This window comes from Rhinatrema bivittatum, chromosome 2, assembly GCF_901001135.1.
Source record: "Rhinatrema bivittatum chromosome 2, aRhiBiv1.1, whole genome shotgun sequence".
NCBI lineage: Eukaryota > Metazoa > Chordata > Amphibia > Gymnophiona > Rhinatrematidae > Rhinatrema > Rhinatrema bivittatum.
In genome coordinates this window covers 284,765,357-284,792,348 of record NC_042616.1, presented here as the reverse complement: position 1 = coordinate 284,792,348, position 26,992 = coordinate 284,765,357, and the positions used below count along the sequence as shown (strand labels likewise).

The window sequence follows — 26,992 nt, the reverse complement described above, 5'->3', positions numbered from 1 at the left end:
ATGAAAATATGAAATAAAACTGAATGCAAGGTTGTGCTGTTAATGATGGTTAAAGTGCTTTTAATTATTTCTTTGGAATCCTTTCTATTCCAGCAGTCTGACCTTTTTTCCATGTGTTGTCAAGTAGACATATAACACTCCATGCCTTCTACTTGCCCAATTCTGAGTCTGGTCCACCCTCTCCCCCACCACCTCCCCTGAGCCTTATTTCATCTTTTTGTTAGTCGTCTTTCTTATCATACTGTGATCTCTGGTGTGCACAAGTGCCACTGTACCTCAGAGGAATATATTTTGTTCCTTGTATTTTGTATAACAATAAAAATTATTTTGAACTGAAAAATATTGAACCCAAGGCTGATCCTTTTATCACTCTGCAGGTAACATACCTTTTCTTGGCATAGACTCCGTTTAACCCCTTACTCTGATGCCTACTATTCGATGAGTTGCTAATCCAGTTACTGCCTTAGGACCTACCCCAGGCTGTTCAGCTCATTAATTCATCCCCTGGGCAGAAACATGTCATAGACCTTAAGAAATCTAAATACACCACATCTAGCACTCTCCACTAATCTAATTCCCTGATCAGATTTATTTGATATAACCTCCCTCTGTTGAAACCATGCTGACTCAGATCCTCTAATCTTTTGGATTCAAGATATTTCATTATCTTTTCCTTTTTAAAATACTCTGCTGGGAGAAACCTGTGCACCAAAGTGAAACCAAGTGCCTTCGATACCTAGAGGATATAATTGTCTGTCCAGAGAGATTATTCCTATTAAAGGTCTAGCTTAATATTGAAGGAAGAAGACGGGTTGGTACACATTTTAATAAAATAAACAGAAGAACATTCTAAACTATTTAGCTTGTGAATAAAAATATTCAATTTCATACTTTAAAATCCAATCAATCAAATTGCTATTTAGCTTATAATACAATACAATAAATCAGTGGTGAGTGGTGCACATGCGATTGTGCTGTCCTCCTTGTTCTGTATGAACCAACAGAAACCCACAGTGAATGACAGAAACCTCCATTACATGAAAAGTACTCTCTTGTTTCCTACCTGCAAGAGCTTTTGAAACTATACTAAAAATACTGTACTGTTGAGCTCTTGTCATAGTAATACCATAATTTTGTACACAATGGCTATTTAGTTCTTTTTACCATGATAATTATGATCAACTTAGTAGGCAGCACTAACAATGCTGGTATGAATGCACTATCATTAATCATGAGAGGAAAAGGAAAAACACTTCAGTGACGGTGGTATTGTGCAGTTCTAGCCCATGAATACTATTAAATGAGCAGAGGTCTTCACTAAGGAGAAAAAGGACCTGTAAAGTTACATTTTTATATTTTTGTTATGATTTTCTATGGCTATTCATTTTTCTTCTTCTAGAAAATGTGGAGTGATCCTGTTTACTGAGCATGTTAACAAATTTGGGCAGGTGTAGAATTTTTAACTACATAGGAAAAGAGAGGGAGAGGAATATACCCTTCCACTAATCCATGTTCAATATAATGTATTAAGAGTCCTAATCCAACATTCAACAAAAGCACAAACTCTTCATGTCAAACAATTTCCCCAAAGTACAAAACTGCTTCTTATGTAAATGGCCAAAGATAATGGGCCATCATTAAACACTATTCAACCATTTTAACCATCCTTCAGAAAAAAATATTGTAATTAGAGACCTGGGCACTGTACATAGGTCAGCTTGCATTGAGTTTGTTCAATCCAAAATAGTTATTGGTTATAACATCCAGAATATACCTGTTAGGTAATGTCAGTGGGTTTATTATTTTATCAGTTTTTACCATCCTTTGTGGAGGATAGTGATGATATACCTTGGCACTGTAACAAGGTCAACTAATAATTTATGTGCAAATGTGTGCACATAGTTATAGTAATAGTTATCAAAAGAAGAGAAATACAGTAGATATGAAACAATGCCAACATACCTTCCATAAGTGGCCTAATCTTTCTTACTCTTGCCCTAATTATACAGGTTTTAAGCCCGATTTATCAAATCTAAAACCACATCTGAATACTGGACAGTAATGCTCAAGATTCAGTGTATTAAAGAAGGAAATCATTCTGAACACTGACTAGTTGAGCAAGACCAGTGATGAATTTTGACTTCTTGTGGCCAATTCACTTGAATTTTTGGCTTCTGCAAAGGCTAGATTAGTGTTCCAGTTTTCATTGTTTTTACATCCTTCATATACACCTATTTTATTATTTCCAAAAGACCTGGTTTAGTGATCATATCTTCATATAAAGCTTTACTTGCCCTGCAGAATGCATTGAAGTTTATATATCTATCTAGATATACCCACACAGAAATATAGATTAGTAGAGATATAAACTTCATTTCATTCTGCAATGCAAGTTAAGCCACAATGTAGAATCTCACATGGAAGTGAGTATTGTTTATAGTTTAAAAAAAAAAAAAAGGCATGCAATTTTTAAATGCCTTTTCTAACTTAACTTTTGAGATATTTTCAAATGCACTCTGAATAGATTTTCTCTTTTAAGCATGGCTTGTAGCTTTAATCTGGAATACAAGGTACAATGCTATATGGATTATACTTGAACATTTCCATGGTTCTTTGAATATTACTTATGCATCAGTTAATACAGTACACATGTTTCTAGATTAATATATTTTAATAGACTCATTCAATGGCGTGCACTTGCACCTAGTTTGATAGTTACTCACCCAGATGTTCCCATCTTGATGATATGGTTTCCAGTTTCTTCCTGTATCACTATACAGCATCCGGTATTGGGTCACCCAGTCAGAGCTACTGTACCTTCCCTGGGTAGCAATAGAACTGATTTGCTTCCTGTTTCCAAAATCCACTTGTAACCATTGATAATGATCACTATCCAAAGGAGACCAGCCTCCAGCCCCTGGGGAAGTGAAAATTGAAATTTTTTAAAAATTTTAAAAGCAGAAAGCTTTTAAAGATAATATTTTGAGGGTTTAATTTTCAAAGGCTTATGCAGGGAGTGTCCATATAAAATCAGCATATATATATGCACAAGTCGCCTCTATGCACGGTAAGCAAATTTTCAGAATGGCAGGAGTACATACGCACTGTCACAGTCATGAGGAAAAATATACACATACAAAGAGAATGCTTTTAGGGCATGGCAGGCTGGGGTTTTCAATTATTTTGTAAATATACTCATGCATACTTCAACATACATGCACGCATGGTTTTACACAATTAATTCTGATTTCTGGTCTGCAGTTTTTGGGTTGGGGTGGGGGGATCTGGAGTAAGCAGTGGAGGGTGTGACTTAACTGGTGCAGGCTGCGGGTGAACTGATAAAAATGTGGGTGAACTGGTGTAAGTCTCCATGAATTAGTACTTGGAAGAACACCCACAAGTATTTTCCTATGTGTAAGGCATGCATACAACAGCCACATTTATAAAATACCTGCCTCCATGCATAAACTGAGGGTTATTACTTGCACATGTTACAAATATACGTAAAATATATGTGTGCAATTTTATAAAATAGGAGTATAAACTATGTGATCTCTGAATTTAAAAAATGTGCATGAATTAAAACATGCGTGTATACTTTCAGAGCAGTGATACATGGTATTTTATAAAATGTGAGGCTCTCGTACAGTTTATAAAATGCAGGGGTAACTTTAGGGGCTCCAACATATATGTGTATGTGCCGAATTATGCATGCTGTTGAAAATTACCATCTAAAAGTGATTAATTGCAACTTAGGTGTAACATGGCATGTTTAAATTCCTGATATACTGTATACTATGAAAAAATGGTGGTATATAAATTACCATCTATTTTATATATGCTATTGGGAACTCATAATTTTCTTCCAGCTGGATCACACATTGTTACTTTAACCTTTTTATGATATAATTATGCAGTGTAATGGGCTATCCTACTAATGAGCAAATGTCTTTATAATATCTTAATTAGATCTTATTAGTATGTGTCAAATTGTAATTGGTTTGGGTTTGACCTACTTTGCCATACAGTTCTTTACCTGTATTGCCTGAAACCAATTTGTTGCAACCCTACTGAATCTGATCACTCCAGGTGAACTTTTAAATCTTTCTCAAAAGGAATGTGTTTCAGAAAGTAACGATAGGGCATCATACCTGCAATCATTTTTTTTTTCATGTAGTCCAACATGTTAGTGACATTCTCAGTTTTCAGAAATTTATCAGTGCAATTTTAAAAGAAGCAGCACTGTACAATAATGAAGCAATAGTAGCCTTTCCTCAGGTTAAATTTAAGATGTGGTGCTGGGCTGGTGCGCTCCCCACCACTGATAACCTGGCGCCATGCTAGGAGTGAGAAGGGGGGGGGGGACTCGGGCTGGGCACTCACCCTCCACCATCCCAGGAGGCCTCATTGCATGGTGGCTGCAGCAGTACATGGCGGTCCTGGCATTGGGGCAGCATCATTGACGCAATGGCATCACATTGCGATGACACTGCTGGCAGCGCAAGAATGCGCAGAGGCTCAGGCAGGTATGTGAGGCAGGGGTGAGGGCATGCCAGTCAGCACCTAAAGAATGCATGGAACAAACTTGAAGCTGGGGATGGGCCGTGAGGGCAGAGCCAACATTGCGGGGAGGTTGACCTGGGGGAGAGCAATGTGTGCTATTCCTTTTGCTCCTGTTCCCCGTGCTGCTGTCTTCTCTGCACCCACCCACCTACCCAGGTATACAACCACTTCACAAATAGCTAGTCAGATTTTGCTGTTACTGAGTTGCCTTTCATTGGAATTTTGTTGCTTCATGTTACAGCTGGGGCAGGGGAACATGAGCCAGAAGGATGAATTTCAATTGGAGGTAATGCATCATATGTTGTTCACTATCCTTTGATGCGCTAGAGGGCTGTCTTCCATTAGGGTCAGTTAGCCCTGATGCGTCGGCAGACCAGATGTCCCCATCAGTTGAGCAATCATCTTGCTTGTGTAAGGAGGGTTGATTGGGAGTGATCATGAGTAGCACCTCTCAGTAGAACAAGGCTTTGCTTGTCTGTGGTGGGCCCTGGGTCCTGAGATGACGCACTGCCTTCCACAGGGGTGCTTGATAGATTTACCTGTAATGGCTCAGGCACATAGGTCTTTACTGTACATCCATTTCCTGCAGTTTCACTGTGGCCAATTTTACACCAGTTCAGAGTCTGTCTATATTTCTTAGGGAAAGTCGGTGAGTGAGTGGTACCATCACCATCCCTCCTTTCGTGACAAGCTGGTTGTCGCTAACTGGGTTATAAATGTCATCTCAAAAGCTCATGCACTACAACATCTAGCTTTTCCCAGGACCTACTGATCTAATAGAATCCTTAAAAACTGGATAAGGGTGTGCATTCGTTTTCAACGTATTGGCAATCCGCAACGGATAGGGCCATATCGTTGTATTCGTGGAGAAGTGAATCGTATCGCGATTCCCACAAATACAATGAATCTTCACCTAATTATTTGGCCATCTAAAGGAGCGAATTTAAACAAAACTCCCACCCTCCTGACCCCCCCCCACAAGACTTGCCAAAATTCCCTGGTGGTCCAGCGGGGGTCCGGGAGCTATCTACTGCACTCACACTATCGGCTGCCGGTAATCAAAATGGCGCTGATAGCCTTTGCCCTTACTATGTCACAGGGGCTACCGGTGCCATTGGTTGGCCCCTGTCACATGGTAGGAGCAATGGACGGTCAGTGCCAGCTTGTGCTCCTACCATGTGACAGGGGCCAACCAATGGCACCGGTAGCCCCTGGGACATAGTAACGGCAAAGGCTATCGGCGCCATTTTGATTACCGGCAGCCGACGGCAACGAGTGCAGGAGATTGCTCCCGGACCCCCACTGGACCACCAGGAAGTTTTGGCAAGTCTTGGGGGGGTTGGAGTTAATTAAATTTTAGCCGGGAAATGAATAAGAACGGAATGCATGAACAGATCGGGGGCCCCCTTGCCAAATGCAACGTATCTGCCCCCCGACGAATGCAAATACCGAACATAACGTATGAGGTCCTCTACACATCCCTAATACTGGGATCTAGCAGAAAATATTAACTGATACTGGATGGACTTACTATTAAAATGTGCAAGGCTATGAACTCAGTTTTTGGCACTACTACCAGTGACATTCTTTTCAACTGCTACAAACAGAAATGAACAAAACTGAACTGTTCCGAAAAGATAAGAACATTAGGGCATGATGCATACTTGTGTGCAGACTTGCATAATGGGGCAGATTTCAAAACATACACACGGGTGCACAATTGTATGTGTAAATCGGTGCACACAAATGTACGCACGATTTTATAACATGCGCACGCAGCCACGCGCATGTTATAAAATCAGAGGTTGGCCTGCGCAAGGGGGTGCACACTAGTGCAAATTGTGCAGGTCGAGCCCTCGTAGAGCCCCGCTGGCTTTCCCTGTCCCACCCCCAGCCCTAATGAAACCTCCCTGTATCTTTGCTTTGGAAGTTACACCTGCCAGAGGCAGGCATAACTTGCGCACGCTGGCCGACTACCGGCGCGTGATTTGCCTGTTCCGGAGTCCTTGGCCACACCTCCTGGACTGGCCCTGGACCACCCAGCCACACCCCAGACCACCCCACCATGCCTCCTGACCATCTGCCCTGCCTCTTGCCCGCCCATTACGAAAAACCCCGGGACATACATGCATGCTGGGGCTTTGTGCGTGCCGCCGGGTCTTTTGAAAACAGGCCTGGCGTGCGTAGGTCTTTGGAAAATCTGCCCTAATAGTTTTAAGTAAAATTATGAAATATCTATTTTATGCCATTCAAAGGATCACAGTGAAAACATTTAACTCAAGAAGTATCAAACTATTCATAAAGGGCAGATTTTAAAACCTACACGCGTGGCCTATATTTGTGCGCGCTACCCAGCGCGCACAAATGTAGGCCCAATTTTATAACATGAATGCACAACCACCATGTTATAAAATCCGGGATTGGCGCGTGCAAGGGGGATGCACACTAGTGCACCTTGCGTGCGCAGAGACCTAGGGGAGCCCAGATGGCTTTCCCCATTCCCTCCGAGGCCGCTCTGAAATCAGAGCGGCCTCGGAGGGAACTTTCCTTCAGCCCCCTCCCCACCTTCCCCTCCCTGGCCCGCCCCCCAGGCCAAAACAAAAATAGTCCTGTATCTTTATCCCAGAAGTTACACCTGCCAGAGGCAGGTGTAACTTGCTCACGCCGGCCAAGTTCCGTCATGCAATCCCCAGGCCCAGTGGCCGAAGAGAGGCCTCTGGCCATGCCCATGCCCCACCCCCACCCATTTTTTTCAAGCCCTGGGACTTACGCGCATCCTGGGGCTTTACACGTGATGCTGGGCCTTTTGAAAATAGGCCCGGTTCACATAGGCTTTTAAAATCTGCCCCAAAATAGGTAAAAATGTAGTTTGGAACCAAGGGTGCAAAACTTCACTCCTCAAGGTCCCAAATGTGTCTGGATTTCAGCATAAGAAAAGTGCATTCATGAGATAGATTGGCCTACATTTGGTTTGAGCAAACATTTTAGTTTACATAGTTTGGTTAATTTCGAAAACCCAAACCAATCCATGGCAATGCAAGTCTGGAGTTATGTTGTCACGTTGTAAATCAAGATAATGTATTAGTATTTTTCTGTTTCTGATTAACCATACATTGTCATATAGTACAATTTATTTCCCTTGTTACGTCTTTTAGACTTTATGTTCATGGTCTGTAACAGTGGTTAAAAACCTGTACTGGATATCAAGTTTCAGGATATCCACAATGAATATGAATGAAAAAGATTTGCATGCATTGACTCCATTACATGCAGATTTATCTCATATATAGTAGGGATGTGAATCAACTTGTTATAATGTAAACCGGAGTGATAAGTAATTCTGTTACCTGAACTTCGGTATAAAAAAAGTTATAAATAAATAAATAAATTTTTTGACGATTTAAAAAAATCGTCCGATATTTTTTAAATCGTCAAAAATCGGTACAGCGCGCGATACAATAGAAATTTTCACGATTTATTGTGAAAAATCGTTACTCCCGTTAGTGTCCACTAACGGGAGTTATATGGGGGGAGGGCGGGAAAAACGGCAAACCAACCCCTAAACCCACCCCGACCCTATAAAACTAATCCCTTACCTTCCCCCCCCCCCGAACCCCCCCAAAACTTTTTACGAGTACCTGGAAGTCCAGTGGGGGCGCGGGGACCGATCTCCCGCTCTCGGGCCATCGGCACCATTTTGGCTGCCACTCAAAAATGGCGCCGATGGCCCAATTAAAAAAAAAACCACCCGACCCTTTAAAGATAACCCCTTAGCTTCTCCCACCCTCCCGATCCCCCCAACACATTTTTAAATTACCTGGTGGTCTAGTTGTGGTCCCGGGAGCGATCTCCCGTTCTCGGGCCGTCGGCTGCCAATCATAAAGATGGCGCCGATGGCCCTTTGCCCTTACCATGTGACAGGGTACCCGTGCCATTGGTCGGCCCCTGTCACATGGTAGGAGCACTGGCTGGCCGGCGCCATCTTTAAAGATGGCCACTGCCATCCACATGTTTAATAACCCCTTCAAAAAAAATGAAGAAGATTTTGAGGCAAGACCTTGGGTAAATCCATGCTTCCTGTGTCCCATTAAACTATGTCTTTCTATTTGCTCTGTGATTTTGATCTTTAGAATTAATTCATCCAGAATCTGAACTTGAACCAGGCAAAGCATTCTTTGATGCTTGGCATCTGTAGCAGATTCAAACAATTTTACCTTCAGGCATTCCAGATCTGTGGATGAGCTGAATTATTGATGTGCAAAAGCAATGTCTTGCTTGGCCAGTTCTGCACACACTGAGTAGAATTCCTTATGTTTAGCAATTTCATTGAAATCTTGAAAGATAAGCAATATTTTGCCCTAATGGTTAAGATTCCGATACTTAAAATTTGTCTGTAAAATCTGCAATTTGTTAGTATAATTAAGAAATTTTGCTATGATCACCCGAGGCTTAGTGGCATCATTCTGTTTTATGCCCAGTCTATGAACTCTTACAATCACCAAGGTTCCAATCAGCTCCGGAAGGCCCAAGCTCTCTGGGTAACCATTTCTCCAACTGATCTGGTTAGCTCCCAATACTGAACCATTTTGCTGACCCCCACCAATCTCACCAATCTCAAATTGAGGTAGATTTTAAAAGGTTGCGCGTGGGCGTACATGTGCGGTCGCTACTTGGCGTGTGCACATGTACACCTGATTTTATAACCTGTGTGTACAGGTGCGCACAAGTTATAAAATCAGGGATCAGCACGCGCAAGGGGGTGCACAATTGTGCACCTTGCATGTGCCGAGCCGCGCAGCCTTCCCCCATTCCCTTCCTCCTAACCTTTCCCTAACCTTTCCCCCCCTAGCCCTACTCTAACCCCTCAAAATTTTTTCTTTTACCTTTTGCGCCTGCCTTTGGGCAGGCGCAAGTTGCGAGCACCGGCAAATTGCTGGTGCACGATCCCCGGCACAACAGCAAATGGCCGCTGTGCCAGGAGCTGCTGATCCCGCCCCCGGCCCGCCCCCACCCCTTTTTGCAAGCCCCGGGACTTACGCGCATCCCAGGGCTTTATGCATGCTGCCAGGCCTTTTTAAAATAGGCCCGGCGCGTGTAACCTTTTTAAAATCCAGCCCACAATTTCCAACTTCTAATATTGTAGATTTACATTCTCCAATATTATCGTTGATGGCTACAAGCCGAGTTTCTAGAGCTGCAACAACTGCCTCAGTAATGGATAACGTCATCTGCTTTTGCACAGGCTGCTCTACCTCACTTGTAGTGGCCATCACTTCGTTATCATTAGAGTTGCCTTTTTCCTTCTCTTTGCAGGCTGTACGAATTGGCCATATCAGGGGCGAGTTCACTATTTGCTTATGCATAAGACTGTGCAGTGTATGAGCCAAGGCAATAAAGTTGGGTGTTGCAGAATACTGAAATAAACAGATTGGAGCAGGAATGGCACCTGGAGCTCTCACAGCACACATCTGGTCAGCTCACCACATCATGTGGTCCCCTGCACCTTCTTCTTAAGGGATAGAAACTGCTGCTCCTTGCAAGTTACCCCATGCTGTCTGTTAAGGGTAGTAACATTAGGACAGTTATTTTTCAAACTAGAGTAACCCAGCTAATTTTACCTGGGTAGTGCTGAATATCAGTGTTCACCTGCTAAAGTTTAGCCCTGCACTGGAAACCCCACTCCTCTCTTCATTTGGCTATGAGTTACTCAAACAACATTTAGCTAGGGAGTAAGGAGGGATTTTTTGAAATCTTATTTTTTTGAATATTGATTTTGAATATTAATTTCATTTATTATTGTGTTATCAGTAGTTTCTTGACTAATGAATAAATTGTATTAATTTATTGAAAAAAAAAGCTACTTAATGGTAAAAAGTTTGCTCATTCATTCTATCAGACAAATAGATGCGCACAGACTCTGTGCTTTGATACTGTAAATCTAAAACACCACTCTACAAGTGTCACCATTGTAAGTGTGGTAGTGAATTTACATGACAGACTATTGAACACCTGCCATGTACTATTGAGTTTCTTGAGCAACAGTTAAAAAGTAAAGAGCATTTCCTATAAGTAATGAACATTTGCAGGAGTCAGAAACTGCTTCTAAACCTTGGATGCAATTATCTCAGCAAAAGAATGTGACAAGTTAAACAGATTATTTGCTTTCCCTCTGGCTATTATTTAAATGCCCTAATCTCTTCTCATCCCTCCCCCACATTCACCAATTTCAGCTTTATTTTTATCCATGTTAAACACAATTTAAAAAATATTCATCTGTAATATGACATAACAGAATTGTCACATTGAAGCTAATGGTAGCACACATTATATATTACAGAATTCAGCAAATCTAATGTAAATATGCTCAAATATATTTCCTTTTTTTATTATACAATTTCAAAATATTACAATCAAGATTATCTTGAAAACAATAAGACGGTGACTTTTAAACAGCCTAATGGGAGTACATGTATGCGCGTATGCCAGTTTGCGACCAGAGACAAGGTCATTTTATAACATACGGGCATATATGCCGGATATACGTGTGTACATGGGTGCCTTTTAAAATCTGCACGGTGCATGCCAGCCACACTTGTGTGCATATCTCCTAGCTTTGGCACTCATAGGACTTTTAAAATTCACCTATAAGAGGATATACTGAGCATAGCACATTAGAAAGAAGAAAACTGCAATTTAGGAATGAAAAATAAAACAGTATCCATCTACTTAGCATACAAAAAGAAAAGGGTGGAGGGGAATCACACTATACAAACAAGTGGGATTGGTATCCAAGAAATGTCTTAAAAAGAAAATTAACATAATCAAGTTAATGCAACAAATCAGTCAATACCTACAATTCTCAAGCATCCCATTTTCTTAGCATTCAAAAAGAAACACAGTTTTGTGGGTTCAAATTAAGTGATACAAACTGTATTCATAGAGAAACTATCTCCTGGGAGATTTCTGGAAATTTCATCCTATGCTCCATCATTTTTTTACATATCAGGAAAAAATAAAATTTTCCCACCCAGAAATAAAATACTTTGATTGTGAAAATAAAGATGAATTATAGAGTCCTTCCTTATCTTGGACATCTACTCCAGATATTTCCAAGAGGCTAATCAGGTCCAGAATGTCCACAACCAAGTTACCCTTCAGCCTATCCACCTTTCTGGCCTTCGGACCTCCTTCCAATCCTCAAATAATAGGTCTTACTAAGAAAATGACTAGCATCTCCAGAACCTTCAAATCTTCAATCAAGTATCTCTTAAAAAGTTCTAATAGTGATACTGTAGTCATCTTGGGGAAACCAATCAGATTGCCATTATGATGCCTGACAAAGTTCTCCAGATTTTCCAGTTTCTCATGAACTATCATTTTATCTTGAATTAAAATTGTATGTACAGATGACAGTTTTGCTTGACATGTGAGTCTCTCAACTTTCCTGGCCTATTCTATCATGTTGGACTCTTATGCCTGAGCCTGCAAATTGTCTGAGAGGTTAAAGTTGTCAATGATGAAATCACTTAATGAAGAGATGTCAGTTTGTATAAATACTATACAGAGTGACAATGTCAGGTCTATCCAGTGGCAGGATCTGAACGGGACTAACATTAAACTGGGCAATTAAGGGGTTTCCAGTAGCACTTATCCTAAATATTGTTGCCTCTTATTACACAGCTAGCCCACCAAATAGAATATTGGCTCCTATCTCAACCAACTGTTCATTCTTCTGCATCTCCTGTGGCATTCCTTAACTCATGTTGGCTTGCTGACTCACTCATGCATGATCAGGAGTTCCTGGTCCCCAAATAACACATTGCTGGAAATCCAACCAGCATCAAGTAGAGCCATCTCCACAAGGCTGTCTCTGTGGGCTGGCAGAAAAATTGCTGAACGGAGGTCCAGAGTGAGTGAAATTTCAGTTCCATGCTGGAGGCCACTCCCTCTGCCTCCATTCTTCAACAGCATTGGACCTTGTCTTGGAGATTTGTGCAATAAGCCCATGATGGTGGTTTGTTAACTGCCAGAGAGACTTGGGGACACCGCCTCAAAACTAGTTCATCATTTAAGACCAAATTCAAGGTGACTAGAAAAATAATCTGTCGCATCACTCAGAGCTCCACCTCAGCATGGCTTCATGCAATAGCCAATAATATTTCTTTAATGACATTACTAGATTGTTACATTATTATATAGAATTTAATATAGATAATTAGCACTACTACAAAAAATACAAGTCATTAATGTATTTATTTTTAAAATGTAGCTCATGCTTTTATACTGGTAACTTAGGGGGTCATTTTATAAAGCTTATCGCCTGCAATAAGCCGCTATTGCACGCGAAAAGTCCCTTTTCACATACGATAGCTTGCTAGGGGCGGAGTCGGGGCAGCGAGGGGAGAAGTCGGGGTGGCATCAGGGCAGACTCCGCGATGTCTTCACTGGCGACGATAAGGTAAGCCACGTTATCGTCGCCAGTAGCGTGCCCAATAACACCACCTTTCACGGTGGCTCTATTGGGTGCGAAAGCCAGCAGCAAAAACACCGCGGTGGTGCAATAGCTGCTGGCTTTTGCAGGCCCACCCCCCCCTTCACCCCCATCCCCCCCATTTTCACTGGATTCACCATTCTGCGATAGAATGGTGAATCCAGGCATTAAGGAGAGTTACATTCATGTACAGATAGCCTGCTCTGAAACTCCAAACATCTGTAGTCTGAACCTGTTGAACTGTGGCCACGACAAATGTGCCAGTGCTGCTATTAACTGTTGTTCCTCCCTCCCAAGGCAAGAAGATTTTGGCCCCACCCCTTCTCTGACATCATTAGTGCAGGACGTTAATTTCCCACGGAGACGCCAGAGGCGCTGTATATGCTGGAGGGGCATACATGTTTGGTGTGAGCATGAAGGGGCACAACACAGGAGCATGATCTTTTGTGCACCCCTTTTGTTCACAGTGAGTACAAGCTGAGTCCTTGTTGAACATTTGCTGATTTTCCTTGCCTATTTCCAAATTCAAGTTACTCTAGACATTCATTTCAAGGTGATTTTATTGTATTTTGTTTTTTCATTGGAAGCTGCTTAGGACATGGGATAATGTGGTCTACATATTTTTTTTTTAAATAAATAAATATTGTTGGTATTTTCCTGTCCTCATAGGGTTTACAATCTAAGAAACATATTTACTAAAGCTTTTTTTCCCCATTCGTCTCTATGGGAAAATTACTTATTAAATAGGGCCTTGAGTGGGTCATTTATCATTTTGTATTAGGGCCTTAATGCTAGCGCACACGATAATGCCATGACGCGTTAGAGCCTTAAACCTAACGCTGTAATGCATGAGGCAAATAGTGCAACTCACTTTAGTATGCAAATGTGACATTTGCTATGCAAGGGAGAGGAGTTTGGGCAGAGTTAATGATAATGAGCAGCTCCTAATGTCAAATGCGATAGAGTAACGCACAGCAACGTTGGAAATAACTACACCTTTTTTCTGTGTGTTGTGCCCGCGGTAGCTGTGGGTTACTGACCTTAAACGTTTTTAGCGCAAATGCTGGCTTGAGGGTGAGAAGGAAAGAGAAAGAGAAAGAGAGAGCAAGAGAGAGCCTCTGCTGCATTCAAGCTAGGTAGAGAGTACATTGTACAAATCAACTCCTCTTACACCTTTCATCACTCAAAATGACAGATAATCATCACTGATGTCAACTTCGCTGTTTGTATTTCTGTGTATGTAAAACTGCCCCCCAAAACCATTCCCCCCCCCCCCAAACCGCTTTCTGGGTTAATAGTGCTTCCTGTTACAGTGGTATAAATAGTAGAGTGACATAGTAGTCCCTAAAGAGGTCCTCTCCTCTCTCCTGGCCTAAGTTTGTACCTGGGGCAATGAAGGGTAAAGTGATTTGCTCCAGGTTCTCAGTCTGCTGTTCTAACCACTAGGCTACTCCACTCCATAATGAGTTTGGCTTACAACCAGATCCCCTCTGAAACATTGAGGTTTGATATTTCTCAATCTATCCAAAGTACAGCTGCATCTCTCCTGATGGTGGCATGAGGAAAAGAGTCAAGAGCAGGGCTAGACAGACACTCCACGTTTTGGCAATGTGGCTTTTGATAAGATTTCTAATGTGCTTTAAACTGAACTATACAACTGAATTTTTTTTTTTTTTTTATAAACCACTGCCATACAAAAAAAAAAAAAGAAAACATTGTTACAAAAAAATAAAAAGAAATCTTTGCACATTAATATCTGTACTAAACCTAGGCAAGTAAGCAGGAGTTAATAAACATGTGGATAAAGGTGAACCGGTAGATGTAGTATACTTGGATTTTCAGAAGGCATTTGACAAAGTTCCTCATGAGAGGCTTCTAGGAAAAGTAAAAAGTCATGGGATAGGTGGCGATGTCCTTTCGTGGATTGCAAACTGGCTAAAAGACAGGAAACAGAGAGTAGGATTAAATGGACAATTTTCTCAGTGGAAGGGAATGGGCAGTGGAGTGCCTCAGGGATCTGTATTGGGACCCTTACTTTTCTATATATTTATAAATGATCTGGAAAGAAATACGACGAGTGAGATAATCAAATTTGCAGATGAGACAAAATTGTTCAGAGTAGTTAAATCACAAGCAGATTGTGATAAATTGCAGGAAGACCTTGTGAGACTGGAAAATTGGGCATCCAAATGGCAGATGAAATTTAATGTGGATAAGTGCAAGGTGATGCATATAGGGAAAAATAACCTATGCTATAATTACACAATGTTGGGTTCCATATTAGGTGCTACAACCCAAGAAATAGATCTAGGCATCATAGTGGATAACACATTGAAATTGTCGGTTCAGTGTGCTGCGGCAGACAAAAAAGCAAACAGAATGCTGGGAATTATTAGAAAGGGAATGGTGAATAAAACGGAAAATGTCATAATGCCTCTGTATCGCTCCATGGTGAGACCACACCTTGAATACTGTGTACAATTCTGGTTGCCACACCTCAAAAAAGATATAATTGTGATGGAGAAGGTACAGAGAAGGGCTACCAAAATGATAAGGGGAATGGAACAGCTCCCCTATGAGGAAAGACTAAAGAGGTTAGGACTTGTCAGCTTGGAGAAGAGACAGCTAAGGGGGGATATGATAGAGATGTTTAAAATTATGAGAGGTCTAGAACGGGTAGATGTGAATCGGTTATTTACTCTTTCGGATAGTAGAAAGACTAGGGGGCACTCCATGAAGTTAGCATGGGGTACATTTAAAACTAATCGGAGAAAGTTATTTTTTATTCAACGCACAATTAAACTCTGGAATTTGTTGCCAGAGGATGTGGTTAGTGCAGTTAGTATAGCTGTGTTTAAAAAAGGATTGGATAAGTTCTTGGAGGAGAAGTCCATTACCTGCTATTAAGTTCACTTAGAGAATAGCCACTGCCATGAGCAATGGTAACATGGAATAGACAGTTTTTGGGTACTTGCCAGGTTCTTATGGCCTGGATTGGCCACTGTTGGAAACAGGATGCTGGGCTTGATGGACCCTTGGTCTGACCCAGTATGGCATTTTCTTATGTTCTTATGTCATGTTTACGTATAAAACCTGGTTTTGGTTCTATATAACAGGGCTCACATACACAATGATATGAATGAATTATATATATATTTTTTAATTAGTTTCTGAAAGATAATTAGTGAATTAAATGAGCCAAACTGAGAAATTTCTGGTGATATGCAATGCTTAGCATAAAGCAAGCAGTGGAACCCAGCAACACAAAGTCCAACAAAGGGAAGAGGACTATTGTGTTTCTTGATCAGAGAGCTGCAAATCCACCAAATCCCGTCACTTTTAGCCTCTTCTTCGTACCACTTCTGCAAACATTCCTTACAATCAGGCCACAGCTGTAGTTTACGCACCCAGAAGTCAAGAAGTGATGGATATCAGCAGTAGATTTACATGGTTATGCATGTGTTTGTGTGTATATGTACATGAGAAATTCAGCAAACATATTTCAGCTAAGCTTTGAACTACTTGTCAATTCTGGAGTCAGATTTCTGAAAGCACTCAGTAGCTAATTTATTCAGCCAAAAGTACCCCATTGAAGAAGATTTTCAGCCAAAGCTAGCCAGCTTGGTTTTCTCCTGAAAATAGCCTGAAAAAAAATTGTTTTGTACCATTATGTTGCTTTGTTTTCGGTTTATGTCATTTTGCTTTCCTACGTTTATCATTTATTTCATGTTAGCGCATACTATAATCTTACAACACACCTACCTTTACATTTTTACAATGCACACACTTGGTTGCTCCATTTTCCGCTGCTGTCCATGAGGGAGTGCATGTGACCATGGTCCTTACCAGAGGCAGGAAGTCTGAATTCTGCTAGGCCATTCTTCTGCCCTTGGACCTCTTCCCCCATAGATTTTAATGTATTTACTAAATTTTATGAATCGCCAACGCTAAAATGAAAAACTACACACATGCTTTTTGGCTAAGGTTTTTTTTTTGGGTGTTATTTCAGATGGAAAATGACACAAAATGATCTGACAAATATCATTGATGTATTTAAACTAATTTAAAGTGATAGCACATCCCTGCTTGCAGCTGATTGGGGGTTTTTTTGTGTGCTTTTTTCTAGGTAAGCGGCTCCTGTGTGTTAACCAGGTTAGGTTCTATCTTAGGAGTTACTAGCCAAAAATAGATCTAAGTGTCATAGTGGATAATACATTGAAATTGTTGGCTCGGTGTGCTATGGTGAACAAAAAAAGTGAACAGAATATTAGGAATTATTACGAAGGGAATGGCAAATAAAATGGATGTCATAATGCTTCTGTATTGCTCCATGGTGAGTCCGCATCTTGAATACTGTGTGCAATTCTAGTTGCCTCATCTCAATAAAGATGTAGTTGCACTGGAAAAAGTGCAGAGAAGGGCGTCCAAAATGATAAAGGGCTTGTAACGGCTCCCCTGTGAGGAAGGGCTAAGGACGTTAGGGCTGTTCAGATTGGAGAAGAGACGACTGAGGGGGGGATATGATAGACATCTGCAAAGTCATGAAAGGACTTTAAAAAGTTAATTTAAATCAGTTATTTACTTTTCCATGAAATAGCTCATTTAAAGTGAATCAAAGATCAATTCTTTTTCACTCAGCGCATAGTTAAACTCTGAAATTCATTGCCAGAGAATGTGGTTATAGCAGTTAGCGTAACTAGGTTTAAAAAAAGGTTTCTATAAGTTCCTACAGGAAAAATCAATAAGCTGCTATTAATTAATAAGGAATAGTAGCTTGATATATATTTATTGTTTGGCTACTTGCCAGGTACTTGTGACTTGGATTGGCCACTGTTGGAAACAGGATGCTGGGCTTGATGGACCCTTGGTCTGACCCAGTATGGCAATTCTTATGTTTTTATCTCTGACACTGAGAAGCAATCCTGCTCTATCCCCCTCCTTATTGAGTTTTACTTCAGAACAGCTATTTAAAGACAGCTTTAACACCTGTAGCAACACTTTCCAAGTTCTTTTAAATGTGTACCTTGCTCTGCTTATGACTTTGATCCAGACTTTTGACATTAGCAGCTATATCTTTGCGGGATGATATTCAATTGGTTGCTTACCAAGGATCAAGTCAGTCTGAGGGTTTCACTATATTGAAGAGGTGGCTCTTCATTCTTAGCTGGCTTACCACAAACAAATGAAACTCATCTAAATCAAAAGTGTCATGGGACTGTAGGACTGATACCTCCTTAAGTAGTACATCTGTTATGGGGAAGTAGTTATTCCTCCTAAAGGAAAAGTAACATCATTAAGAGTCATACTTGATGAGAAATTGCCAATTCAAAAACAGGTTTAAGATACTGTGTGTTTCTGATTTTATCCACTTAGATTTTTGTGTCACTTTTGCTCTTATTTAGAAAAGAAAGATCTTGAAATTTTAACTTAACCTTTGATTTTAAGTTACCTAGCTTATTGCAATGCCCTTTATCAGGGCTGCACCAAAATAGTCATCAAGCAGTCACAGCTGGTATAAAATACAACTGCAAAATCTTGCTCAGGGCCAAGAAATGGGACTGTGTGACTCCATTATCAATGGAGCTATATTGGTTGCCCATAGTTATTACAATCATGTTTAAGATCATCCACAATATGTGGCAAGCTTATTGATACCATACAGCCCTCGGCATGTTGGGCATTCATTACAACAAGAATTGTTTATTGTTCCAGCTTCGGCTTGAAACAGCAAGAAAAAACAGCCTTTAGTTACTATGCTTCTATGTCCGGGAAAGCACTACCTTTGCAGGAAATGATTATCAAAAATCCCAGATAAGTCCAAAGGTATGGTTGTATCACTAAACTTTTAATGATATTTAAATACTGTGCTGTTAAAATATTTTTTGAGACCAGTAGTGAAAATGGCCTGGTCTTATCTTGGGATATCTTAGTTATGCTGAAGAAATTATCTGATGTTACACAGATAACACCTTTGTCTTTCCTTGTTACTATGGATTTGCAATCCCTTTATACCAATGTAGCACACCAGGCTGCTCTTCGGGTTTTATCAACAGTTTTAGCAGATTGTCCTTTGCCACAGAGGATTCTGTCTGAGTTCATTATATCATTAGCTCAATTTGTTTTTAATAAGGAATTATTTTTGCTTCAACAATGTTTTATCAGCAAATACATGCTGGTACAAAGGGATTACCGATGGCTCCTAGTGTTGCCAATTTGAATGGGGCATTCTTTGAAAAACAGTTTGTTTATGTGTCCCATTGGTTTTCCCCACATCATATTGTGGAGTAGATTTATAGAAAATATCTTTTTTTTATTTGAACCTCTACTGTGGAGCAGTTGCAATTATTCATTGCTTGGATTAATACACTGGATTTCAATTACAAATTTACTATGCAATACCATTTGCACAGCCTTCCATTTCTGGACATTTTAATTTCATACAGGGCAATTTTAAAAGGAACACGCATGCACCGATAAATGCGCATATTGGCGCGTGAGCAGAAGGAGACTGCAATTTTAAATTGTGCTTGCAAGTACACATGGATCTTTTAAAGTATCCCTCTCAGGCATATTTCAGCTACGGCTTTAGCGGCTTGAACGCACGTATGCAGGCGGATTTTAAAACATGCTTGTGAAAGGGAATGACTGTTTTTCAAAGTAGTCCACCTGCTTGCCCAGTTCATATCGAGGTCTACAAGATCCCTCTGGTTCTTTATCCTGCAAGCCCTCCAACTGGACCCTGAACTCTCATGCTAAGCTAAACACCCTAAAACTCAAAATCTACAGATTTGTTTCTCATTAAGATCAGAAGTACAGTTTCGCGGATGGCACTTAACATGCGCCATTTTCAGCTTTTTTAAAATGCGGACTTAAATGTGTAAGTCTTGGCCCCATTCCTGAATGCCCATGTCCCATCCCTTTTTCATCCCCCTTCTTCTTGACGCATGAATGGGTATGTACGCACATACTTTGTGGCTTCTTAAAATGCACGTTGCTTGCGTGAGGCCCACATATACACATATGTGGCTGGTTTTGTGCAAGCAATGCTTTTAAAATTGACCCTTAAGGATGGATCTTAATTTAAAACATTCTTGTATAGGAAACCTATTGAAAGCATTAATCTCTTGACTTTTCGAAGTGCACATTCTAGATCCTTTAACTAGTATTACGAGTTAGACAATTTTTTAGGCTAGGATGTATCTATTCTGAACTGGATATGTTCAAGTGATATAATGCAGAGATTTAAGCAATATGTACAGCCTATCAAAGGACAAGGGATTCAGACTTTGCAAATCTGAGTGTACGTATTCTTCAGTTTTCTAAGTCTCATGCAATCACAGTCATTTTAAGATGGCATTGAATGTTCTAGTGATACATAATTTTTTTTTCTGAAACACCTTTGATTTCATATACAAGAGAATGTAATATCTGTGAACATGTAGTTCATGTAGCTTTTTCCTCTCAACAATAATCGAAATGCTGATATAGATCATTATGTGTGTGGTGTTTGCACTTTTTATGCACAACTTTAGAGGGTTATGTGTGGAATCACCCTATATCTGGACATACAGTAACCCACAAATATCAGACATCTTGTCAATTGTTGGCATTTGTGATATATGGACTATGTTTATGCCCTCTTCTGTACATCGGTCAGACAAAGAGGCTGGTGTGAATAAGATTAACTGAGTACAGGAGTTTTTTTCATACTGAAAAAGGTCAGTGTACTTATTGTTGTCATTGTCTTACATGATTATTCTTTTGACCAATTTAAATGATCAATTATTGAGCTCATTCCGAGTTGTCCATGAGAAGGTGATGGGAAAAACAACTGAATTTTCATGAGCAATATTGGATATTTACTATCAATTCTATAAAAACCTTTGGTCTTGATGAAGAGATTAAGTGGCACTCATTATATTGATATATGATATATTGACTCTGGGAGCCGTGACACCTCTCGGGCTCCTTTCGGCATCTTGCCCCTCTTCCATTCCCGAAATAATTGCAGGTGACACGTTAATCTTGGTATTAACTGGCCGCAGCTTTTATTAACACAGTTTTTTTTCGCTTTTCGCTTTTTAGATTTTTTCCGCTGTCGTTGCTTCGGGAGAAGGGGGGAGAGGACTGGGGCTGCCCCGGAGACCAGCATCCATTAACGTGGCCAGGGCAGGTGAGCGGGCGCTGGGGGAAAGTTTGCCGCCTATCCTTACCCCTGCCTCTAACGCAGGGGTAAGGGTAGGCGGTAAGTTAGCAGGTTAAACGCGCGGCAAAACGGCAGGGTAAAAAAGCGATAGTCGGAGCACGCATTACTGGATGGTAGGGAATAGCTAATTCGATTGTTTACATGTAATATACATGCCGTGTATGGAAGGGGTTACCCGGGGATTTAAGGACGCGGTAAGAGTAGGTTAAAGGGGATTGTGGATCGCAGGAAGGGCTAACGCGGCCGGAAAGTGAGTAGAAAGCGGGTTAGGAGCAGGGTAAATGCGGCCGCACTTTACTGGATTGACCTGATAGGAATTTACCGCAGCAGAGCGCCATCTCCCTATCTGTTGTATGGCTTCCGTTGTGAACCCTGCCTGCCTGCACTAGTGGCCGCCCCTATTCTGAAAGAGTGTGTCCCAAAGTTCTGCATTCTCTCCTATCTCATTTAAGGTTTGCTTGAATATCGCTGGAAACTGGTATCGTGTTAAGGGGGCCCTGTCTGCATGTATGAGTAAGTGATCCCCTTTTCTAGGTCGCACGGCTTGATATTTCTCTAAATTGGCCAGTGGGCAAGTGACCTGACCGTGCAATCATTTTAATGTCAAGATAGCCCCCCACCCCAATTGATCAGTTTTGGACCTTGGTATAAACATCCTCATTGTGTCCCCCTGTTTCGTGACATTCTGCATTAGCATTCCCATGTCACCAACATCCTTTTTAGATGTCACCACCAGCTTGCCAATGCGTAGCACGCCGAAGAAGGCTAATGTAAAAGCTAGCCTAAATAACTGTGTCACGAATGTTGAATGGCATACTTTGTGCAACCAATACCATATTACAATTAATAAATCATGTGTTATGGGATGCCGCCCGTCCCTCTGACCCCCTAGTCTCTTTCCCCAACCCTTCAATATTTTTCGAGTCAGAAATCCTTTGGTAGGGTCTCCCCAACCTTGGGCTCCCATGAAAAATGCCAGCCCAGCTAGCTGCTTCACTACTATGCCCCTGGACAGTCCTGCATCCTTGGCCCACTATATGTATGCCACAATCTGTTCCTCTGCCACCGGTCCTTTTTTCCAACCATGTTGTCTCAGGAAGGAGCACACTCCAATATCCCCTGCAATAAGCATCTCACATGGTGGGAGCCACAGATCGTCGCAACAGTTCTAATGTGGTTGACGACCAATTGCCCATACATGCTCTGGTACTGGAGTTGCCTGTTCGTCTGCGTCGGGTACCTGTTTACAGTACAAAGACCATTTAGCATGAGATAACGAGTCTGCCACACCATTATAGACCCCTGGAACATGCTGCGCCTTTACAGTGGTATTAATGGGCAAACTACTTAGGACTACCTGTCGAAACAGGTCCGCCACCCGTGGACATTTGGCTGACTGTCTGTTGATGACTGAAACCACTTCTTGGTTATCACACCAGAATATGATGTGTTTGTTCCGCAAGCGCTACCCCCAGATTATTAATGCCACCCATAAGGGAAAAAGCTCCAGGAATGTTATATTTGATGTTATTCCTTCCTCCCCCATGCTGCCAGCCATTGTGCAGTGGCCCACGCACCCTGACAGTATATGCCAAATCCCCATCCCCCCAAAGCATCTGAATGAATGTCCAAATCACGGCTTGATACCGGGGGCTCCTGCCAGACCGATATGCCATTGTAACTGCTCAAGAATAATGTCCATAATCGCCAGGTCCTCTCGTATAGGTTGTGATATCCTGATGAAATGGTGCGGATGTCAGACTCCTCCTGTTGCCGCTGCTAGTCTGCACAAGAAGGCTCTGCCCATACAGGTCTATCCTGTAAAGTGCATCCGTGGTTTCCCCGTCCCTAACCGGCTCTCTACTCAGTTTCCGGCCGCGTTAGCCCTTCCTGCGATCCCGAATCCCCTTTAACCTATTCCTACCACGTCCTAAATTCCCCGGGCAACCCCTTCCGCACGCGGCATGCATATTGCATGCAAACGAGCGAATTAGCTATTCCCTAGCATCCCGTAACCCGCGCCCCGACTATCACTAGTTTTCCCTGCCGTTTGTCGCGCGTTTAACCTGCTAACTTACCACCTACCCTGACCCCTGCGGTAGAGGCAGGGGTAAGGGTAGGTGGCAAGCTTTCCCCCAGCCCCCGCTCACCTGCCCCGGCCGCGATCATGGGTGCCGGTCTCCGGGGCAGCCCCAGTCCTCTTTCCTCCTCCCGAAGCGCAAAAAAAAAAAAAAAAAGCAAAAAAAACTTAAAAGCAAAAAGTAAGTCACTTCGCCGCTTCACTCTTCCCTCCTCCCGGAGCAGGGCGTGAAAAGCAGCCTGCTCCGGGAGGAGAGATGACAGCGGCGAAGCAACTTACTTTTGCATCCGATCGAACCCGACAGCGGCGAAGCCAAAAAAAAAGCGAAAAAACCAAAAGGTAACCCTGACCTGACCCGACCCGACTTACTTTTGCAGCCGTCCGGCCATCTGTAGAAGATATCGTTGCTCCCCTACCTCCCCGGGAAGATGGCTGCCAGCACGGGGGAAAGCGGCCCCTGTGCATTCAATTGGCTGCTCAAGACGTGACGTCACGACACGTCTTGAGCAGCCAATTGAATGCACAGGGGCCGCTTTCCCCCGTGCTGGCAGCCATCTTCCCGGGGAGGTAGGGGAGCAACGATATCTTCTACAGATGGCCAGACGGCTGCAAAAGTAAGTCGGGTCGGGTCCGGGTCGGGTCGGGTCAGGTCAGGGTTACCTTTTGGTTTTTTCGCTTTTTTTTGGCTTCGCCGCTGTCGGGTCCGATCGGATGCAAAAGTAAGTTGCTTCGCCACTGTCATCTCTCTCCCCTCCTCCCGGAGCAAGGCTGCTTTTCGCGCCCTGCTTCGGGAGGAGGGGAGAGAGATAACAGCGGATGCAAAAGTAAGAAACTTACTTTTGCATCCGATCGGACCCGACTTCCTGGTATCTGTCATTTCAAATGACATTTGAAATGACAGATACCAGCGTGGCGTGAAGCCTTAGGCCCGCGCACCCAGGATACTGTATAGGCGCTCTATCCAGTAAAATGGGTTGCGCGGGCCTAAGGCTTCACGGACGCGGTTTACATTTAAATAAAATTAGTTTTCAGGATCGAGCGGTAGGTGAGCTGCACTGTGCGTGCGGCAACCGCGGGTGCCGCAGGCACTAACGCAGCTCTTCCTACCGCTCGGTACTGGATAGACCTGATAGGGATTACTCGGCATGCAAAGTTAAATGCACCCAAAATTGTCTGCAACTCTCGGAGGGTCATCGTCTTCGCCTTGGATGCCTCGTCCAGTAGGCCACGCAATTTTTTGGAGTTTGTCCGTTGGGAGTCTGGATATCATCCTCTTAGAATCCAATTCAATGCCTAGGTAGCACATGGTGGTAGTTGGCCCCTCCATCTTCTCTTGTGCAAGCAGAACTCCAAAATCCTCTGCCACCTCCTGAAAGGTCCGTAACAGGTGATCAGCCATCTCTGCTTCAGCTGGGCCGAACAGGAAATCGTCCAAGTAGTGTATTATATTGTCTAACTGTGCCCTTTTTGCCGTCACCAGCATAAAAATGAATTGAAAGCCTTGAAATAGGCGCAGGACACGGAGCAACCCATGGGCATGCACTTATCGAAGTAAAACATCCCACAAAATTTGAATCCCAGAAAAGGAAAACTATCTGGATGAACTGGCAGCAGTCGAAATGCCTATTCAATGTCAGTTTTTGCTATGACTGAAGACTCTTCGCACCTCCGAAGGAGAGTGATCGCACTGTCAAATGATGCATATTGTACTGAACATTCTTCCTGTGGCAGGTGGTCGTTGACCGAGAACCCAGGTGCAAACGATAGGTTTTGGATCAGTCTGTATTTGCCTGGCTCCTTCTTTGGTACCACCGCCAGAGGAGATAATGCCATATTTTGGAATGGGGGTGTTGCAAAATGGCCTGCCATTCTACCCAAAGACAGCTCAATGTTTAACTTGGCTTGGACTATTTCTGGATGTCTCGTTGTTGACGCTGCATTATTGGCTGTAAACTCTCTGATCTTTCCTTGGTAAGGAATTCAGAATCTTTCACGAAAACCACTTGCAATCCTTCCAGCAACCTCTTTCTTTGGGTATTTCCCAAACCATTCTAACATTCTGTCCAGTTGAATCAGCGAGGCTGCTTTTGCCATTGCCTCGTTTCATTTTCTTGGTGAAGAACTCCCCGTAGCCATCTTCTTTGTACACTTGTTAGCTGAATGGGGCACCGTGCAAATCAAGCAGATGTGCTTGAACTTGCAATCTTTGAACGTGCAGGAAGATTTGTTAAATCTCCAGCAGGTGTTATTTTATTTGCCGATCCTCCGTAGGCTGCTCCTGTGTATGATGTCCTTGTTGATGCTCTTCCGCGGCCCCCTGCGTCGGTAGCCTTGTTTGTCATTTGTTTTAACCATAGGTCGACATTGTGTGTCCCCCATGACATCGTTCCCAGGTCCTTCATCTTGTCCTGGAAGTGCTCATCGTAATTTAGCCATGCCCAGCCTTCATATGCTCTTTGTGCCTCCAAAATTGTGTCTGCATACCTGTTGTGTCTGTCGGTGCCGGCTGCCCTCTCTCCACCCTCCTTACCTCTTTGGCGCCTCCCTCTCTGACCGTGGGAAGATTGGTTGCCACGGCGTCCATTTGCAGAGGTCCCTCCGGCGTTCCCGGACCAGCTCGACGCTGCAACCACCATGTCTCCTGGAGGCCTAGGGGCGCGCGCACGCGGCATGGCCCTGATTGAAGTACCGGCAATGGCGCGAACCTCGGGGGCGTCCCCTGAAGATGACGTCACCCTCGACAGATATTTAAGATCTCAGCATTTGCTAACACATCAAGTTAGCAATGATTGACAACAGACTTGCTTTGCTGTCTAAGCTACTCTGCCTACAAACTTACCAGAGGTACCCACTCCTTGAGGGCCTTGCTCTCTGTCCTTTGTTTTTCAGGTGACAGTCTGGAACTGGTACTCGCTCGAGGGCCCACGTTCCCAGACTTGCTCCGATTACTCTTCTGCCTGGAAGTCTTCACTACCAACTATATCAGCTACATCAATGAGTTACCATCGTTCTCTCTGAGCTTTCCCTGGAACCAGTTACTCGCTCCTCAAGGGCCTATACGTACCAGCTCCTGGGCTTCATAGGGGCATTGTGTGAATGTTACGATCAGCATACCCTGCCTACTCACTATATCTCAGTCTCTCCTCAGCTCAGCCTCCAGGGATCGCTTCTGAGGGACTACAGCCCAGCCGGGCTTGCCAGCTCACTACTGCCATCTCTGGTGGTTCAGTATACAGTCTAATAAAACAACTAGTGTGTGTTTGTCTCCTAACTCTGAGCCTGACCAGTGGTCCCTCTCGGGATCATTCCGCGAGGGTGTGGTCATCTGCCACTGGCCGAAGGATCCACCCTCAACTCTCCTATATAACAGAGCTTTAACAGATTGTTAACTCCTTTCTGATTGCTCCTCCCATCAGGCAGCAGATTAATAACAGTACCCGAGCATTGTTCCATATTACGATGGATCGTATTTTTTATGACACTCATCAGTCTGAGATATGCTCTGGTCCAGGTCCCTATGTTGCGCGGTATAGTCTTGCTGTCCTCTGGCAGTGCATCTCTGCCTTTTTTCTTTTTTTTGTCTCTTGAGCTTCTCCTTACTTCCATAAGTCGGAAGATGTCGATGTATTTCCTCTTTTTAATCCTTTTCCGC

The 26,992-nt window shown here is 42.7% G+C and overlaps 1 protein-coding gene across 1 annotated transcript in view; it reads right to left on the bottom strand.

Moving 5' to 3' along the window:
* Window positions 1-26,992, bottom strand: part of CNTNAP2 (contactin associated protein like 2) — a 2,918,762-nt gene that overhangs the window by 2,756,704 nt on the left and 135,066 nt on the right. Inside the window, exon 2 of the mRNA XM_029589581.1 lies at window positions 2,724-2,917. Within this exon, the coding sequence (XP_029445441.1) occupies window positions 2,724-2,917 (194 nt within the window). The remainder of the gene's footprint in view (window positions 1-2,723; window positions 2,918-26,992) is intronic.